The 16,626-nt window shown below is 48.3% G+C and overlaps 2 protein-coding genes, 1 long non-coding RNA gene and 1 pseudogene across 4 annotated transcripts in view; 2 read left to right on the top strand and 2 right to left on the bottom strand.

The window, feature by feature from the left end:
• The window catches only part of LOC141572094 (cytochrome P450 4B1-like), a 47,286-nt gene that overhangs the window by 15,224 nt on the left and 15,436 nt on the right, over window positions 1-16,626 (bottom strand). The window lies entirely within an intron of this gene.
• CYP4A11 (cytochrome P450 family 4 subfamily A member 11) lies at window positions 1,660-15,479 on the top strand. 2 transcript variants are annotated; one of them, XM_019749370.2, is made up of 13 exons: window positions 1,660-1,935; window positions 6,350-6,491; window positions 7,221-7,265; window positions 7,742-7,869; window positions 8,851-8,975; window positions 9,336-9,490; window positions 9,955-10,061; window positions 10,147-10,337; window positions 10,437-10,570; window positions 11,853-11,917; window positions 12,062-12,138; window positions 14,596-14,786; window positions 15,043-15,479. In XM_019749370.2, exons 1-12 carry the CDS (start codon window positions 1,741-1,743, stop codon window positions 14,762-14,764), a joined length of 1,533 nt encoding a protein of 510 aa, XP_019604929.2. In that variant the 5' UTR covers window positions 1,660-1,740; the 3' UTR covers window positions 14,765-14,786; window positions 15,043-15,479. The 2 variants fall into 2 exon arrangements, with proteins under 2 accessions (XP_019604929.2, XP_019604928.2); XM_019749369.2 differs by having other exon boundaries at window positions 14,596-15,479.
• Window positions 2,235-2,305, bottom strand: LOC141572518 (U6 spliceosomal RNA; annotated as a pseudogene).
• LOC141572096 (uncharacterized) lies at window positions 7,876-8,678 on the top strand. Its single transcript, XR_012497214.1, has 2 exons — window positions 7,876-8,353; window positions 8,510-8,678. It is a non-coding gene; the product is annotated as an uncharacterized LOC141572096 (long non-coding RNA).

Below are 16,626 nucleotides of genomic sequence, written 5' to 3'. Positions count from 1 at the left end.
TCTCTGAAGCCAGACTGCTTGGGTGTGAATCCTGGCTTCAACACTTACCAGCTGGATGACCTTGGGCAAGTAGCTAACCTCTCCATGCCTTAGTTTTCTCACCTAGAGTTGTGGGGTTTTAAAAAAATCTGTTTTGCGGGGTTGTTGTGGGAGAAAACATACAAATTCTTTGCTCAGGGCCTAGAACATAGTAAGTGCTCACTAAATGTTAGCTCTTACCAAGCATTATGAGCTCAAATATAACGAAGAAACTGAGGACTCAGGCAGAAAAAGAAAGAGTTACAACCAAAGAAAGAGTCAGAAACCCAGACTTTCTGACTTCAAAGTCTCTCCACTACTGCCCTTCATGCTGAGGGTGCAAAACTAGTGCTGAGCCAAGTAAGGGAGAGTCAGAGTTCAAGATTTCCTGGGGTTGGAGCCAGAGGGATGGAAAATAACCACAGAACTGGGGGAAACTTGGGAGGAATGGTTACATGCCGCTGCCCTTGGGTTTTAACAGGAGCCCAGGATTAACGGGACAAAGAAAAGAACTCTGGTTGTGTCACGAATCCCCGGTCACGAGGTAGGGCAAAGGATGAGGGTATTCAGGGTAAGAGTTTAGATAGGTGAGTAAGCAGGTCAGGAGCAAATGGTTCCTCCTGGAAGGCTGCCTGCCAATGAATCTTCTTGAAATGTATTGTGTTTTACTCTGAATTATGGGCCCTGGATTTGATATTGGGGAGAGAATCATTAAAACAGTGAGGGCGACAGATTAACTTGCCCCTATTCCTTGCTCTTTTGTGAAATCAGTCATGATTTCCATGAATTTTTCATCCCTGTACCTAGCACACTCCATCAGCTGAACTCCTATTCATCCTTCAGGATCCTTTCCCTTTTTTTCAGTTTTCTGAAACTAAAACCCAGCCCACTATTCAGTCCTCCAGTAAGGCCTTATCATATTTTATTGCACTAAGTTAGTTTTCTGACTTTACTTACTAGACTGTGCACTCATGAAACATTTGATGAGTGAATGAAAAAATGAATGAATGAATGAATGAATGAATGAATGAAGATTCCTGGGAAGGGGGGATCTTAGGAAAGGGATTATTATTCCACCTACAAAAGGAGAAACTGAGTTTCAGAGAGTATCAATTGCTGCCTTTATATGTAGTGAGCCAGACCTGGGGCCAAACCTCCTGAGTCCAAGGCCAGTGCACTGTCCACCCTGACCCACAACTGAACAGCCGACTAGGACAAGCCCTGGGGAAAATTGCAGAGGCAGCTAGACAGGCAGTTTTGGAGAGAACAGAGAAGGACTGCAAACCCAACTCACACTCTCAATGCCTGTTTTCCACTGGCCACTTCACTTTACCTATCTGTAACTAGTTTCTATCACTGAAATGGGGATAATAACAAAATGACACCTCCTGAACATTTGGTCAACAAGACTGGAGTTTTGAGAAGTCAGAGTCTGTGTCTGTTTTACTTGCAGCTAGGTCCCGGCACATAGTAGGTGCTCATGAAATGTTTGTTAGGAAACCGAGGAATGGAAAGTTACAATGTACACAACTGTTGTCACCGTTAGCTGAACCAGCTTTTCTCCCTGTTTTTCAAGGTGGATCATTTACAATGAATCAACTCTGGTGACTGAGCCCTAAGCTCTGCCCTCATCCTTCACCCTGCCAAAAGGTGGGTGGGACAATCCTTCCAGACTGGCCTGTAGTGGTCAGAGACAGTCAGCAATCCAGAAGGTACTGCACCATGAGTGTCTCTGTGCTGAGCCCTACCGGCCTCCTGGGCAGTATCTCTGGGCTCCTACAAGTGGCTGCCCTGCTCGGCCTGGTTCTACTGCTGCTCAAGGCAGCCCAGCTCTACCTGCACAGGCAGTGGCTGCTCAAAGCCCTCCAGCAGTTCCCGTCCCCTCCTCCCCACTGGCTGTTCGGGCACAACCAGGAGGTAAAAAGGAGCGGCACTGGAGAGTGGGAGGGCAGAGGGTGTCGGGGCTCTTAGATCACGGGCATGGTCAGCAAGTCTATCGGACAAAGCCTTGTGGTGTGCAGAGCTCGTGGCCCTGGGGCAAAGCCCAGGTCTCGGTTCCTATCCCAGCTGGGAGCTCACTCCCTCACAGTAAGCCTGCGCTGGTGTTCTCAGTCCGTCGGACCCTGCTTCCTTAGGTAGATCTGCAGGCTATTTGGCAGCCCAGAACTTTGAGGACAATGGCCACTCCTTGCTGAGTCTCCCAGCTCCACACTGGGAACGAACAGAACTTCTTCACGAATTTGCTGTCATCCTTGCGCAGGGGCCATGCTAATCTTCTCTGTATCGGGGAACAAACAGAACTTCTAAATGCTTCCCTGCCCCAGTCCACTCAATCCCATCCTCTCTGCCTGGCCCTGAGCTTGCATGGGAATGCAGACAGCAGTCTCATGGACCTGTGGAGTTTCCAGTCTGTGGAGACAATGGACAGGAATTTTAAAAAGGTATCAGGTCAGAAGAAGAATGGCTCACCCATAGGGCAGGCGGGGGTAATGTCAGGCATAGGGGACCAACTAGCTCAGCTGGCCGGAGACCATGGGATTTTTCCAGACTGGTGATTGCAATGCTAAAATCCTGACAGGTTACGGGCACATATAAACAAGAAGGCTTCCAGGATGGCCCCAGGTAAGGCGTATTGACATTTGAGTTGCACCACTAAAGAGAATCTCTTTACCTCTCAGCTCTCCTTCCCTAAACCCCTGCACTGAGCTGTTTGGGGCTGAGGACATCATCCTCCTTCCTGTACCCCAGTACCCAGCGCAGAGCCTGACAAAGGGATGTGTACTGACAGGGGAAGGTGCAGCTTGCAGGTTGGGTGAGACAGTGCTACCCAGCCAGCTCTGTTAGTGCTAGTCCCTAAGGTGGAGGGTGCAGAGCAAGGTGAGGGCACGGCTTGGAGCAGGGTTCACCAAGGGTCTGTGGATTAAACAAGCCTTAGGAGGTGCAGTGTTGCAGACACCTGAGCCTTCTCGATTTCAGAGAAGGAGGCCAAGTGATTACCAGCACAGTGGAGCCATCGATGGGGACTGTTTACAGTATCAGCTGCAGAGAGACAGCGAAAGTCCAGTTTGTTCATGCAAATTGGGTTACTATTGACTTCCAGTTTATTTGCTCATTGAGAGAAATTGCAACCTTTTTCGATGCAGTTGTCACTGTTCTGAGATAGGATTTGACAGAAGGAACCACTGAAAATTCCTCTAGTGACTTGCCCACACTGCACAGATGGTGTTAGATGATATGTAAACTCCCTAAGTGCGTCATTCTATTTACATAACTAATATTATGCATGATGTGGCTTGTCTGTCAACTTTGGTGGTGGAGAGATTCTGCAGCCACAGTTTTCTTGCTTTTATAGTATATCTGAGATTTTCATTTATGTAATATGTCTGTTATTGGCTAAGTGGGGAATTGAGTGCCACCTATTACATCCAGATTGAAGCTACTCTTTCAGGCCAGATGACAAGTGACAAGGTGGGCAGACAAGCATATAGGTTCTGTTGCTGAGCTACCAAGATTCATATCCCAGCTCTGCCACGTGCTTTGAATACCCCCTCTATGACTTGGTTTCCTCATCTGTAAGTTAGGGATGGTGGTGATCATTATAGCACTCGAGTGAGCTGTTATAATGTGAGAATTAAGCTGGGCATAGACCTAGGCCCACAGTTACACTCTAATTTGTATGAATATAAAATAACATTAATGCCTATGAAAGACAACCATGTTGAAGGTGCAGACTCGGTGCATTAAATTGGGGTGAAAGCCAACATGGACTGTGGAAAGGGGAACCCACGTCTTTGGGATTCAAATAAACCAAACAGCCCCGTTTCCCCCCATGACCACCTCCAAATCAGGCGTACCTGTCATGTTAGCACAGCTACATCTGATGATTGCCTGTGGGGGACATTATTACCTGTCCACCCACTCTCTTTCTATTTCCCTTTGGGTAAATTTCTTTGTGGTTGCAGTTCTTAGCAGCAACCAGGTGAGGACAACCCCAGTAGAGCACTGCCCACATTGAGTGGCTGAAGCCTGGAGCCCAGATGGGCACTGGGTATTTGCCTACATGGTTGTCATCACTGTCACCATGGGCACCATCCCTTCTACTGGCTCTGGCCACACATGCTCAGAGATATAGGGCAGCCCCACCATTTAACTGGAGGGCTGACAGACCAGTGGATGCCAGAATGGCCTAGAGAGAAGAATGGAAAGGCAGAACACAGTTAAGCTCCTTTGGGTCCCCAAAGGGCACTAATGACAGGAGCAGAATTTGAGCAAAGCTGACTGGCTTGGGCACTCAGCAATCAAGAAGGAGACATGCTACTGTGCTGAAGCAGGGTCCCTCAGGCCCCTGCCACGCCGGTATGAGGGATCCTAAAGGATCAGGTAACATAGCTGGGGTGGTAAGAGTCTCCCACTGGTCAGAACCCACATTGGATCAAAGGGGAAGGGCAGCACCGACGATGAACATGACCTGGGAGCACAGAGCCGCCTCCTTATGTACTTCAGCAGGACACCTCTCAGGTCATGGCAGGATTGTCTGCCCACCCACACCGCCCACTAGAACATGAGCTCCATGATGGCAGGGACTTCTGTTATTCACTGCTGGGTCCCCAACAATTAGGAAGGCAATTGACCTAATTAAGTGCTCATACACACGTATTAGATAAATGAATGAGGGACTCCATCTACTCATTTGTGTATTTGCTCATTCACTGTAGTGTAAACACTGGGATGTCAGCCCAGCTCACCTGCTCTGAGAACTCTTCCCTTACGCAGGGTAGGTACCTGAATACCCTATTCAACCCCAGTCACAGGGGATTGTAGCAGGTGAACACCTTGGCCATGATATTTCAATCAGATTCTCAAATAAGGTGTACAGAGCCACTCAGACAAGATGCGGAGTAGAATGGTAATGTGCCAGTCCCGGAAGGACCCAAGTGTTCTTCTTCCCTATGTGGACCCAGTTGCATGAGGTCAGGGACTGTTGTCTATTTATCTGTGACCATATTGCCAGATTCTAGGAAGCATCAGATACAAGGTAGAGCCTCAATAAACATTCGATGAGAGAATGAACACGTGTACATACAGAGAATAAGAATGAGGCACTGTCCAGGCAGCTCTCCAGTCCCTGTTCTGCTTCCTGCCCTTGGGCTCTGTGAGACACCCTTGGATCCCCAGCCTTCTCTTTGTCCCTTTTCTCTTTCTTACATTGGCTCAAGATTCTGTCCGTCATCTGCAATGAGAATTTTAATCAAGACTCATTCATTCACTCTCCTACCTTTATGCATTCGTTCCTTCTCACACTTGTTTTAAAAATAAGGCATAACTCCTCTGAGCCATATCCTCTCTGCTGGCTCTAAGAACACAGACATTATCGGTATTGAAAGTAAGTTTGCAAATGGGGGCACAGCAATTAGAACGTTGAGTTGAAATATGGTAACAGAGACACCAGAGGAGCTGTGGGAAACCCGGGGTCAGCAGGCTTGGGTGTAATATAGCTCACTTGGGCATATCCTTTAACATGGGTTTCCTCATTCTTCAGTAAAATGTGATAGGGTAATAATCTGTCCCCAAACATTGGTGTACCTTGAGCATTACACAATTGTATTACTTTGTTAGAGTTGCATAACAACAGAAATTTGTTGTCTCACGTTCCTTCTGGAAACTAGAAGTCCAAAACCAAGTTATTTGTAGGGTTATTTCCTTCTGCAGGCTCTGAAGGAACCATCTGTTCCTGGTCTCACTCCTTGGCTAGTAAACCATTGTCTTCTCCATGTGTCTCTTCATATCATCTTCCCTCTATGAGTGACTGTTTCTGTGTCCAAATTTCACCCCTTTTATAAAGAAACAGTGGTATTGGATTACGGCCCACTCTAATGATTTCACTTTCACTTGATTATCCTTGTAAAGACCCTGCCTCCAAATAAAGTCAGGTTCTGATGTACTGGTGCTAAGGTCTTCAATGTATGAATTTGAGGGGGACACAATTCAACCAATAACTCTTATGAAAGTCTATGGAAAAGTGTTTTAACTCATGCAGTTCATTACTGAACATTTCTCGAGCACATATTCTGCGTAACATTCTAAAGGCTATTCTGAGTCAGGGCCCATAGACGGTCCAACCGGAAGCCAGAATCTGACCTTAGACCAAGTCTTAATCAAGAGCAAGAATCAGATCAGAGCCCAGCTCATCAGAAACAACTCCAAATCCTAATCACCTCTCAGGTGATAGATCCAGAGCTATCTCCCTGTGGCAGTCCTACCCTTCACTACCACTCCAAGCACTGGACATAAAGAGAAAGGTCTTATTGCTTTGTCTTTTTCTTTGTTATAGTTCCAAAAGGACCAGGAGCTACAACAGCTTAAGAAAAGGGTAGAGGAATTCCCGTGTGCCTGTCCTCAGTGGCTATGGGGGAGCAACGCCAGGCTCACAGTTTATGACCCTGACTACATGAAAGTGATCCTGGGAAGATCAGGTGAGAGTGAAACCCATATCATGGCTAGAGCAGCTCTTACCTCTTGGATACATGCCCTTGGGTTGTGAAATTCTAGAAGAGACTTGGAATTCTGCCATCATTAGCTGAAATTTCTACAAACTACCCTCTCATTTCACAACATGAAATTCAAGGTCCACAGTTTCCCCCCACTTTTTTCCTTCCTTTCCTTCCTTCCTTCCTGCCTTCCATCCGTCCTTCCTTCCTTCTCTCTCCCCACCCCCCATTCTGAATTGATACAATCTATTATGTAAATTGCTACAGACATGAAAGACATTTCCTATTCACATTGACTTGGCCTTGGCACCTCTAATTGTTGCCCCTCCTGGGTCATGGGATGTCTAAGCCCCCACAAATTGTAGGAACACCACAGGCCCCTGTGTTTTCTCTGGCACTGAAGATAAAGCCTGTATTTTATGCTATTCCACCATCCTAGTCTTGTGGGTGTTCTGTTCTGCTGCTGGGACACTGAGTCTGCCTTTGTGAACCTACAGTGACTATCAGGACAAAGAGACTTGAGGATGGGTGGCAATTGGGAGGTCACTTGAGGCCAACTGCCAGGTGACAATTATCAGGAAGCAATGGTGGTACATGGACCAAACTAGGCAGCTGATCCCCAGGGTGTAGCTCAGTGCCAGAGCTGCATCCTGGGGGCCACCTGCCTAGTTTGGTCCCCTACAGTTTCCTGTATTGCCCTTCTTTACCTTTCAGACCCAAAGTCTCTTGGTTCATACAGATTGCTGGCTCCCTGGATTGGTAAGTCAATCTAACCAGGACTGTAAGTCCACGTGCCAGGTAGGTTTACCAAGAACTATTCTTTGGCTTACAGAGAACAATAGATAACCAGCACCATGTCACCATCCACAACTATGCATTAAGCCATATTTTTCTTCTGATAAAACCTCACCCCTTCCCTAGTGGTGATGAGAGCCCTCCTGACGCTTATCTTTTTCCACACCACTTCTCAGTGTTCTCCAATGTTTTCAGAGTGGCAACTATTTAAGTCTTTCAATGACCTTCCCCCAACTCTATTTCATCTTTCATCACGTAGCTGTCAAAATGATATCCTATGAACCTGCCACATTGGGAAATTTACATTCCTAAAATGTACCAGCCTTTCCTGTCTTTGCCCATGATGTACCTTCTTCTAACACCCTTGGTTCCTCCCAAATTATCCCCAGTCATCCCTCTGATTCCATCTCCCCTTCCCCACACATCTGTCTGTCATCCAGGGTATGGTTTGCTCCTGTTGGATGGGCAGAGGTGGTTCCAGCACCGGCGGATGCTGACGCCAGCCTTCCACTATGACATCCTGAAGCCCTATGTGGGTCTCATGGCCAACTCTGTCCGAGTGATGCTGGTGAGTCCATCCCTCTCTCACCTGGGCATACCCCTGACAGCACAACTCACAAAGGCCACTGTCAGATACGTGTGTCGTTCAGATATCCATCAGACATAATCTGCCAGAATAACGTGCTCAGAACTTACTGTGTGACAGAGCTTACCAAAAGTAGACAGGACAGGAGAGCCCTCAGGCACCAGCTTGGATCCACATTTTGGTCATTGCTATGAGAACGTGGAACTGTGGTGAATTTCGGGTCTGCTCTCCACCCATCTCCACATCTTTAGCACAGTGGGCTATACAGAGCAAGAGTCATGCCTCTGGACAACAGCATATGTTGCTGCTGGCTGGCCTGGGCATTGGCAGCTTCCGGGTGCCACTCAGGTGGGCTCTGGCCTGGGCTGCAGGGCTTCTGCATGGAATCGAGCCACTCCATGGAAGCAAATGGAGAACACGCTGCACTCTCGGAGCTGGATCCTGCCATCACATCACCTCCCATCAGGTCTATGACTCACCAACTGTGATCAGCTAATATTTGATGAATGAAAGGAATTAAAGTCCCTGATGTCCCTCCCTTGGAAGCCCCAGTACTGACCCCTTAGATTCCCTCTTGCTTGACACGTTTGTTCCCTAACACTGGTGTTTGCCTGTCCCTCAGATGTAGCTCCGCCCCAGGACAGAGAAGATTCCCCCTTATCCCCTGAGAAACAATGTTTGCTGGTCTGCTACAAGGTTGTGATCATCATAACTTACTCCTACATTTCAAAACTATTTCAAACTGTTATGAAAGAACATGTTTAATTGTGTAATAAAAGTTTCTGAGAATACGGGCCTCACTTTACAGAATTTGCTTTAGAGATTTCATATGTCGTAACGCATCTGTTCTGGAAAGTAAGGGATTCCAAACAGAACATCTGGAGAGACACAGAGAGAGTGTAGCCTTATCAGCAGAGGCCCTCTGGGGGACTAGACTAGGGTCAATGTCCCCTCCCACCACAGGATAAATGGGAAGAGCTCATCAGCCAGGACTCACATCTGGACATCTACGGACACATCTCCTTGATGACCCTGGACACCATCATGAAGTGTGCCTTCAGCCAGCAGGACAGCGAGCAGACACACAGGTCAGTGATAGTCCTTCAGGGCTTTTTGTTTTCACCAACTGGGTTGGACTTACCTGCGAGGCAGCTCAGGCAGCTTGGATGGTTACCAGCACAAAGAGCAAAATTCTGTCAAGAATGACCACAGACAAATCCCAGTCCAAACCAACTGTGACTCAGCCGCAGATCCCTGACCCCTGGTACAGGGAGAAGCCTGTGCATGTCCCTTATTAAGGACTGAGGGTCTCCAGGACTGTAACACAGAGGGACAAATGCCACAGTGTCACCTGTCTTTACTGTTGAAACTCCCACCTAGAACCCCACTGCACCTCCATGTCAGAGGCCTCCCAAAACTCCAGTCTTTTCTGTATCTTGTCCCTTTAGGAACTTACGATCCTACATCCAGGCCATTGGGGATGTAAAAAATCTTTTCTTTTTCCGAGTGAGGAATTTCTTCTACCAGAACGACATCATCTATAGTCTGACCCCTGATGGCCGCAAGAACCACCGAGCCTGCCAGCTCGCCCATCAACACACAGGTTGGACTCTACCTCCTGGGCTGCTCCCCTTCTTCATCAAGTACATCTCAAAGGGACTGGCCCTGACCCTCAGGATGAGCCTGGCTGCTTGCTGCCCATTCAGGAACTGGGGCTTACCCACACTGAGTACTTCCCTGGTGTAGGGCCTGGGCACCAAGATGTTAGGGTGGGAGGGACTGTGCGGGGTTTACATGTGTCACCCCTTTGATGATGGTGAATAAGACCCCCTCTGAGCAGCATTCGAGCTGAGCCTACTCCAGGGACTGTGCTATTGAGGGGAAGCCTGACCTGCAAACAGATGTTACTGGAGCTCCCACCCCTGACGTGCACACCCACTCCCATACTTATCCTATTCACTGACACCCATATTGAAGGAAGGTGGGGGCAGATGGGGCTACTGTGGTTTGCTGTTTGTGGGCACGCAGAGCTCCTCACTCTGCATGTGAACCACTGTTCTGGGACAGACCGAGTTATCAAGCAGAGAAAAGTGCTTCTGCAGGAGGACAGAGAGCTGGAGAAGGTCAGAAGGAAGAGGCACTTGGATTTCCTGGACATCCTCCTCTTTGCCAGAGTGAGTGTGTGTAGGAGAGGCCCGAGGCTTTGCCCAGAACGACAGAGGAAGGGGCAAACCCTGCACTCTTGCCATATGTTCCCAGATGGAGAATGGGAGCAGCTTGTCTGACAAGGACCTCCGTGCGGAAGTGGACACGTTCATGTTTGAGGGCCATGACACCACAGCCACTGGCATCTCCTGGATCCTCTATGCTCTGGCTACGCACCCTGAGCATCAGCAGAGGTGCCGAGAGGAGATCCAGAGCCTCCTGGGGGATGACGCCTCCATCACCTGGTGAGTGCTCACGAGACAGGAGAGCCCTGCCCACTCAGCTAGACAAGAACCCTTGGCCTGTCTGGACCCTGCCTGCCCTCATGTTGGGCTTCGTTTCAGGAACCACCTGGATCAGATGCCCTATACCACCATGTGCATCAAGGAGGCTCTGCGACTCTACCCGCCAGTCCCAGTAGTTGGCAGAGAGCTCAGCAAGCCCATCACCTTCCCTGATGGTCGCTCCTTACCCAAAGGTCTGAACTTCCCCACACTCACTAACCTAAGCGCTCTGCAAGAACACAGGGAGGAGAGATCCACGTGTCCTAGGGCAGCTCTGAACATTTCTGGTCTTGTTTCTTCATCATTAAATGGATGCTGACTTCGTGTTTGGATGAAAAATATGAAATACCTGGCACAGAGTCAGATCACATCAGAAGGTCAATAAATGTTATTTCCACTTCCCACTCAAGGAAATTTTCCATTTTGGTACATTCACCTTAGTAACGTATAAGTACCATCTCAATTCTGACATCTCACACAAACAGAATCCTAAGCTTCTATCATTCCTGGAGACTAGCATTCCATCACGTCTACAATCCATGGTTTTTTAACGCTACACTCATTCTGGATGACATTAACGTTCTAGGTTTCTATTAATAATACTCCACGTTCCAATCCTGACTCCAGATAACAGGGACCATTCTGTCTTTGTTGCCACATCTATTTCACTATTCTCTGTATTTGATGTAATGTGTCATAACTCCTTTCTGACAAATGTAAGGAACTATGGGCATGCCAGTTAATTTAACAATGACTCATGCATGGAATCTTCTCTGTAAGCAGATGTGGGACTCTGGATGCAATTTCAGGAATTCACCCCTAAAATTCTAATTCTCTGAGATGTAAGGTTTGCAGTGACAATCACACAAAGTTAGGGGGAGATGTGGTTTCTTCCTTATGGGGTCTATGCAAATGAGGGAGATCAGGAAATCCGCGGTCATGGTTCAGAGGGTCCAGTCTCTGAGGAGCCCTCAGGTTGATGGCAGAGAGCAGCTGATGACCAGATCTGAGACCCCTGCCATGGTTGAGGCCACCCCTTGGCTCACCTCTGGTCTGAATCCCTGTCCTGCTGCATCCTAGCTGTGTGATCAAAGGCAAGTCAGTCAGCCTCTCTGAGGCTCAGGTGCCTCATCTGAACAATGGGGATATGAGTGCCCTGCTTGGGGGGTTGTTGTGAAGTTTAAATGAATTAATGCATAATCCCCGAGGACTCATGGATGGTGCTTGAAAAACGTGTTTTCACTTCAGTCGCTCCAAAAAGTAAGCTTCCAATTCTTCTCAGTTCTGAATCAACGTTATTTACTAATGTGTGCGCATGTGCTTTGCCAGGTCCACCCCACCTCTCTTGCAACATGATGATGTCCACTTAGAGGGATGGGAAGTGGCTCTCATTGTGGCTTCCAGGCCTTTTGTGCATGCATCTACCCTCTGCTGGCACATGTATGATCAGCCTTCTCTCTTCTCCCTGCCCCACAGGAATCATGGTCTCCCTTTCCTTTTATGGCCTTCACCATAACCCGAAGGTGTGGCCCAACCCAGAGGTACGATGGCTGTGGGAGGGAGGATGGGCTGATCTCCCTAGACCGACACCTTCCTCTGTTCCCACCTCTGGGAGTCCTGTGCCCTCTTTAATTGGAAGAAAAGCCTTAACCTTACCTGTCCTGACCCTGATGCTGTTTCTGCAGGTGTTTGACCCTTCCCGGTTTGCATTGGGTACAACTTCACACAGCCATGCTTTCCTGCCGTTCTCAGGAGGATCAAGGTGAGACGTCCTGTACCGAGGGGCCGGGGTCAGTGGGAGGCTACCCTGAAGTTTGTCACCTCCTACATTTGCATGTGGTGCCTGCAGTTATGCCCTTGTTTGTTGGTGTGTTGGCAAGGAGTCATTTGTCTATATTTACAAAAGAAATGTTTCATTTCAGGGCATGACATTTGCACTTTTACCCACTGACTTTCCCAGTGGCCAGCCAAATTCAGTGTCAGTGGCTGTTCCAAAGTTAATTTATTCTGGTGCTTTCCTTACTTTAGAAGTATGACATGGCAGAATTAGAATTTCTCATATGAATTAAACTTCAGATGTTTCCTTTCCTCAATCACCAGTTGTCTTAAAAGGGGTTGTTTTCCTCTTTCCACACGCTCAGTCCAGTCAGTGCCTTTTGTACTTAATTCATCCATCTGCCACTCACTGTGATGTTTGCGTGTGTTGGAATTTCCAGCTGCCTTCATTGTCCTAACTGTGCCAGCCATATACAGGAACAGTACAGTAGCCATTTGAAGACAGTTAACACCAATACGTGTCTATTTTTGCAGTCTATACCTACAAATGTTTGACTGCACATGGATAGTTAGATGACCATGACAAATTTTCCAGTTGGCAAAATTCTTTACATGAGTGGAATTTATATACTATAGTCCCACAGTCTATAAAGTCCAATGTTGGCAAAAGTATGAAATAAAAACAATCAACAGCTTTTTAGAGAAAATCCACTACTGTGTATATGACATATAGCATTTGGAAGGTTCCTGGTGTGTAGAATATAAAACATACTTGAAACAGCCATTGAGCTCGACCCGAGCACTCCAGAACGGCCACTTTGAAAATCTGCAAAGACTCCAGAAATCCTCCTGTGAAACAGTAACTTCCACACACCTTGTACTTGGTTACTAGAAACATGCTTTTTCTGAACCGATAGTCCTGTGAATTCTTCAAATGGTGAATCTCCTTTCACAGAACAGGCTTTAAAGAAATAGTTCTTCCAGAGAGTGAGATTGGCTCCAACATTTGGTTCCTCCCACGGTTGGTCCTCCTTCATACACCTTGGCTGCAAGTCATGTGGCTGCCACTAGAGCACAGGCGAGGACTAGGCTACTCATCCCTAGTCAGACTCATGTTTACTTTTTTTTGGTCCAATTTCAATTTACTTTTTCAATTCAATTAACTTCATTCGTTCAAATATAAAAGTATTTATTAAGCCTGTCTCTGTGTGCCAAGTCCTGTCCTAGAAGGTGGGAGAAAGTGATAAAAGAAACTGTCCTGCCTCCAGGCATTCACAGTCAAAAAGGAACACCACTACTCAGGACAGACATCATTCATTCCTTCCTTCACTCACTCACTCACTCACTCAACAGAGCAGATTGTTGAATGTGCCATGTTCCTTGCACTGTCCTGGGCACTGGACGGTGATGTGCACTTGAATAAAACAGTAATGGTGCTTTGGGGGTCTGCGGGGAGGAAGAGGTACAGCCGACACAGGCTGTGAGGGCAGCATGTCATTAGAATTAGCCTTGAACTTGTGGCAGGCAGATTGGAGGGAGGGCATTCTCCATGATCTCAACAACATGAGCTGAGTTAGGAAGTGGAGCCGGACATGTAAGAGGTGAAGAGGCAACAATCCATAGAGGGCTTTTATGTCAGCTGAGACATTTGGACATGTCCACCTGTGATGGGGGCCATAGGAGGGTCTGAGCTGAGCCGTGGCCTGAGTGGAGAGGGCCGGGAGGCAGGGAGACAGGAAAGTCCAGATGAAGAGACTGACAGACGGCAAAGAGGGACATTTCCGGAATGGACTAGGAAGGCTACAGAAGCTGCTTGACTGAGGGGAGGAGGGAGAGGCAGAAGTCTGGACCATTCATTAGAGGCAGGTGTCACAGTAGATTGAGAGTCTCTAACCTGTCTCCCCTCCTGGAAGCTTCCCTGTTGCCATCTGACTTCCTTACACAACCCAATCTTTCCTACTCTGTGAACCTTTTCTGTCTGAGGATCGTGGTCCCTGTGTGTCCCCCTTGACTGAGAGAGCCTGAGAGGGTGAACCACCACAGTACATACGAGGCCTTGACCTGGCCTCCACATTGTGAAACCAGAAACCGCTTATGGGAGGAGTGAACACACTAACAATTAACTCCTTCAATGATTCACTTCATTGACTCAGTGGCTTAGAGCTCGGACCCTTCCCTAAAAGGATGTATGTCTGCTGAGAACAAAAGTAGGAGTTAGGAGCCTCTTCTGGAGGAGAGACAGGATCTGTCAAAGGTCAGAGGGAGAGTGTGAAGCAAGGCTTGGGGTAGAGGTGTGTGTGACCTAAAAGGAAGAGCTTTGAGTTGATCAGCATAACAAAGAGCCCTGAACGTCCCATCCAGACAAGGGTTCAGAGCTTAATGCCTACTGCACTCAAAAGAGGGTGTGAGACATTTCTCATGTCATTTTCCCTCCCTGACCCAGGAACTGCATTGGGAAGCAGTTTGCCATGAATGAGCTGAAGGTGGCTGTGGCCTTGACCCTGCTCCGCTTCGAGCTGGCACCAGATCCTTCCAGAGTTCCCATTCCAGTACAAGAAATTGTGTTGAGTTCCAAGAATGGGATCCACCTGCAGCTCAGGAAGATCCTGTAACCCTTGCTAAGATAAAGACAAGGTCTGAAGAAATCTTTGCTGCCAGCCTGTCTTCCAGTTACCCACCCTCATTCCCTGTCTATCTTCCAAATTCTTGCTTTCTATCTGCCCACCTGCCATTCTACCTGATCTCTTGTCTCCGGTCCTCTGACTGTCTTCCCTTCTTCACTGTCTTTCATTTTCTTCCAGCTTGTCATTCCGTGTATTTGTCTCTTTCTGCTGCTATGATAATTTACCACAACCTTAATGACTTAAAACAACACAGTTTTTGCTCTTAGGGTTCTGGAGTCAGGAGTCTGAAATGGATTTCACTGGACCACAGCCATGGTGTTGGCAGGACTACCCTACCTCCAGGGCTCTGGGAGAGAATCCCACTCTTTGCCTTTTCAGCATCTAGAGCTGCATTGCTTATATTCCTCGGCTCCTGGAGCCTTCCTTCCTCCATATTCAATCCAGGAGCTCCTACAAATGTCTCTGCTTCTATCTTCACGTTGCTTTCTCTTTTGTGGGGACATTTGTGATTACATGGGCCCACTCAGATTAAACAGGACATAGCCACAGCTTGTAGGGATTAATCAGGAAATCTTGGGCAGCCATAATTCTAATAAGTCCCTATGTGACTACCACTAGTCTCTTCTGTGTGTTACCTGTCTACCCGTTAGTCATTCCCTCACCCTCTCCTTCTTTCCTCCCTGGAATAAAGTTCACAACGTCATATGAGCATCTCTCTTCTCTTGGGAGGAGATAGATGGAAGAGAAGACAGAGGAAAGGGGAGGGAAGACAGAGGAGAAAAGAAGGGAGATGATATCTGCTCTGTGGTGCCAGGACCCCAGCAAGGCCAGACGTGGCCCATCACCCCAGACACCACGAAGTGGTGGAGACAAGGTGGGCAAATGGGTGTGGCCAGTGGGAGAGGATGTCAGACGCGAAGCAGCAAACAGCAGTGGCGCCTTCCCCACGAGACAGCCTCGGTATCCCCCTCCATCTTTGGTCGGCTACCTTGAAGGAGGAGAGGCTTCCTCGACCCTGACACATTGGTCACTGGAAGGGATCCTGGTCCTGCTGACCCTGGGCCTGTTCCCTTTGTGCTCCTGCACTAGCCTCTCTCAGCCCAGGTCTGTTCTCTGGCTGGTTCTGAACACTGGTCCTCCTCCCATCCTTCTCCTTCCCTGCCATGCCTAACCCAGGGCCCTGGGTGCCATAGAGAGAGCTTCCAGTAGACTTGTCCCTGTGATGGGATACCTCACTCTGCCTCCCTGAAGGCTTCTCCCCAGCCGGTGCCAGCAGCCACCCTCCCAGTCTCCTGGCTTCCAAGGTCACTGGGCCAGTTCAGCCCTGCTCTGAGAAGGGGCAAGGTGGACACAGTGTTTGACTGAGGTACAGAGCAAGAAAATAAGCTGCGTGCATGCATCCTGGGCAGGAAGTATGGCAAGTCCCCTCACATCATGTGGTGCAGAAGAGTTCAGTGGCTATACTCAGAGAGCACAGGACGATGGGAACTTGGAATTCTGAATCATCAGCCATGGACATGTGCTCCAATCACACGATTCCACAGAGGGTGAGGAGCGTGACCAAGAAGTGACACTGCTGGCTTCAGGCAATGGGACAGACCTAGGCTGAGTTTGCGCTTTCATGTTTAACCCACGACACATACATAGTGACACTCCTGTACAGCCACACCTCTGTGTGCCCCTCTCATACAACACTCTACCCACACACGTGCACACAAGCACCTGGGATCAGAAGTGGCAACAGCTGTGTTGGAGAGCTGGCAGGATGACGTGGAATTCATCTGTGGTGCCCGTGGTTCCCTCACCGCTATCCTCCCCTCCCACAAGGAACCTCCTCCTTCCGTCTGGCC

Source organism: Rhinolophus sinicus, linkage group LG06 (assembly GCF_036562045.2).
Source record: "Rhinolophus sinicus isolate RSC01 linkage group LG06, ASM3656204v1, whole genome shotgun sequence".
NCBI lineage: Eukaryota > Metazoa > Chordata > Mammalia > Chiroptera > Rhinolophidae > Rhinolophus > Rhinolophus sinicus.
The sequence above is the reverse complement of the archived record's forward strand: the minus strand, read 5'-3'. Positions and strand labels throughout refer to the sequence as shown.

Excerpts from the sequence above, each read along its gene's own strand:
- CYP4A11 (XM_019749370.2), top strand. The coding sequence starts at position 1,741 with ATGAGTGTCTCTGTGCTGAGCCCTACCGGCCTCCTGGGCAGTATCTCT. Across the intron at positions 10,571-11,852 it reads TGGTCGCTCCTTACCCAAAG|GAATCATGGTCTCCCTTTCC; the intron begins GTCTGAACTTCC and ends CCTGCCCCACAG. Across the intron at positions 12,139-14,595 it reads CCGTTCTCAGGAGGATCAAG|GAACTGCATTGGGAAGCAGT; the intron begins GTGAGACGTCCT and ends TCCCTGACCCAG.